The following is a 2,425-nucleotide window of genomic DNA, read 5'->3' as shown; positions in this document are numbered from 1 at the left end:
TGAAATTCTTATTCAAATCTGTGAACCATTCTTCGTTGCCACTCATGTGGTTACTACAGCCTGAATCCAAGAACCAAAACTCCTCAATTGAACTACCTTGATGTTCAATATATGCCATAAGCATAAGCTCCTCCTCCTCTTCATCCATTTCTGCAAAGTTGGCCCTTCTTCCCCACTCTGGACACTCGAATTGAWAATGTCCCAGTCTGTGACATCTATAGCACTCCACGGCAGCCTTTCCTGGTGAAGGTCTCCGTCTTCCTCGACCCCTATAGCTTCCACTTGCATTTCGACCTCGACCTCTTCCGAATCCTTCTTCCTGAGTCACCTTCAGCACATGTTCTTCTTCCTTAACCTTCTTCCTGAATTTTTGTTCATGAACCACCAACGAACTTTGAAGCTCATCAACGGAGAGACTAGCGATGTCTTTGGACTCTTCAATGGACACCACGATGTAGTTAAACTTCTCCGTGAGAGTTCTCAAAATCTTTTCTACAATCTGTGATTCCCGCATTACTTCTCCATTGTTGCTCATGTTGTTTACCACCAGCATTACTCTCGAGAAGTAATCGGTTATAGTTTCTCCATCTKTCATCTCTAATACTTCGAATTCTCTTCTGAGGGCTTGTAGGTGAGCTCTCTTTACCTTYGCATTACCTTGGTATTTTTTCCTCAAAGACTCCCAAAGTTGTGCAGAGGTCTCCTTCTGCAGAATAGTCCTCAGAACATTCTTATCGATTGCTGAAAAAAGATAGTTTTTTACCTTTAAATCTTTCAGCTTCAACTGCTCTCGTGCAGTCTTCTCCGCSTCTGTCTCTCTTACGCCTGCCGCCGGCTCAACGTAGCCAGGCTCAATCAGGTGCCACCATTCTTTCGACCGAAGGAGATTTTCCATCAACAATCTCCAATGATCATAATCGCCGTCAAATTTCGGAATGCTTAGCAGGTTCTGTCCTTCGTTCGACATGCCTGGTTACTCTCTGTATCGGATCGAATAAGTTGTTGTGTTTGCGCTCACACTCGTGTTTGCCTCACAATGTCACTCGTGTTTGCCTGTGTCTACTTTCAGAAATCAGGGCCCTGGATGGTGCTCTGATACCAATTGAAGAGTAGTATTACTTAAACAGGAAACAAATATGAACACAACAAACTTATAGAGAAGCCAACAATGTTTTCTCTTATTCGAATCAGCAGCAACTACAGGCTTTTATAGCCAAAACAGAGAGAGAAAGCTACAAATAAAAAGGCTAAAAAATAGGAATAAACAAAGAAGAAATCAAAGCCTATCTAAGTAGACGTGGCCCTCCAGAATAGGTCTTTATTGTTGAAAGCATAAAAGACTTGTACTTTGCTGAATCATCTGCATAGCACAAAGTCCAACAAAGTGCAACACAAATGTAAACTTTAACCGGTGAACCCCCTACTCCGCTAGGGCTCCTAGCATGAACGGGGTCCTTTTGAATATAGGGCCAAATCCTTTGATAGACACCACTCATGCAACTGTCTCTTCACTACTCCATGTCAATCTTAACTAACATCTACCTCTCCTAATGACCTCGTCTTGCTACAAGAGTACAAGACTACAAGTCACCACAGATAATCAACATCTATAACTAACCAAATGGTATTAAAAGTTTGCTTCTAATAAACACAGGAATATAGAATAATCAATATTAATCGAGAATAAAAGGCTATTGTTCAACACTTCCGCTCCTATCTAGTTACTATAATGATAAAAACATAGGCCTAAATGCTAGAGTTCTACAACATCCTCACACAGACGTCACCAGGAAGAATAAATTGTTCAGAATCCAATTGGATGATTATAAATCCCGCAGTAGAAGTGTGATTACAATTTTTAAACAAATCATATTACAATTTCCGATAATTGCAAACAGATAGCGTGCCCAGAGATCTCTTCATCAACCAATTCAATAGAATCCAAACACTTGAACATACATATACTATATAAGAAAACCGATATACAAATAAACAAAAACAAATTTCAGAATCGACATAGAAGTGTACCTTAAGATTGCCACTGAAAGATTGAGCTGCGCCTGACATTTTCCAATAATTCAGTGATGAACAGCAAACGATAGAGATCGGAGAAAGCTTAAAGCCCTCTAAAACCCTGGAGATTTCGATTCGATGTTGTTTATTCGTCGTCGATCAACGAATGCATTCTATACTCAACAGAGTCACTTTAGCCTCGCCTCCCTCCTTGGTAAGGGATCGTTGAAATGGGATTGGGCTTGGGCTTACTGTTGATTTTTTTAAAATAGACCCATCCAAGTTTCCAAGAATGACAGGGCTTCAAAATTATAGTTATAAATTACGGATAAAAATCATATGTAAAAAAATTTTATTGTCGAAAATGAATATGAATTAAATGAATTAAAAAAAAACTTATGTGTTCTTAATT

At 39.4% G+C, this 2,425-nt stretch overlaps 1 protein-coding gene across 1 annotated transcript; it reads right to left on the bottom strand.

The window, feature by feature from the left end:
* Window positions 1–26: 26 nt before the first annotated feature.
* On the bottom strand, window positions 27–967 carry LOC112513082 (the record flags this gene model as incomplete). Its single annotated transcript, XM_025119205.1, has 1 exon — window positions 27–967. A coding segment is annotated over exon 1 (941 nt), but the record flags the coding sequence as incomplete, so codon positions are not given.
* Between the last annotated feature and the right edge of the window lie 1,458 nt (window positions 968–2,425).

The sequence above is a fragment of the Cynara cardunculus genome, assembly GCF_001531365.2.
Source record: "Cynara cardunculus var. scolymus isolate 2C chromosome LG 5, CcrdV1, whole genome shotgun sequence".
NCBI lineage: Eukaryota > Viridiplantae > Streptophyta > Magnoliopsida > Asterales > Asteraceae > Cynara > Cynara cardunculus.
This window is presented reverse-complemented; position numbering and strand designations above follow the sequence as displayed.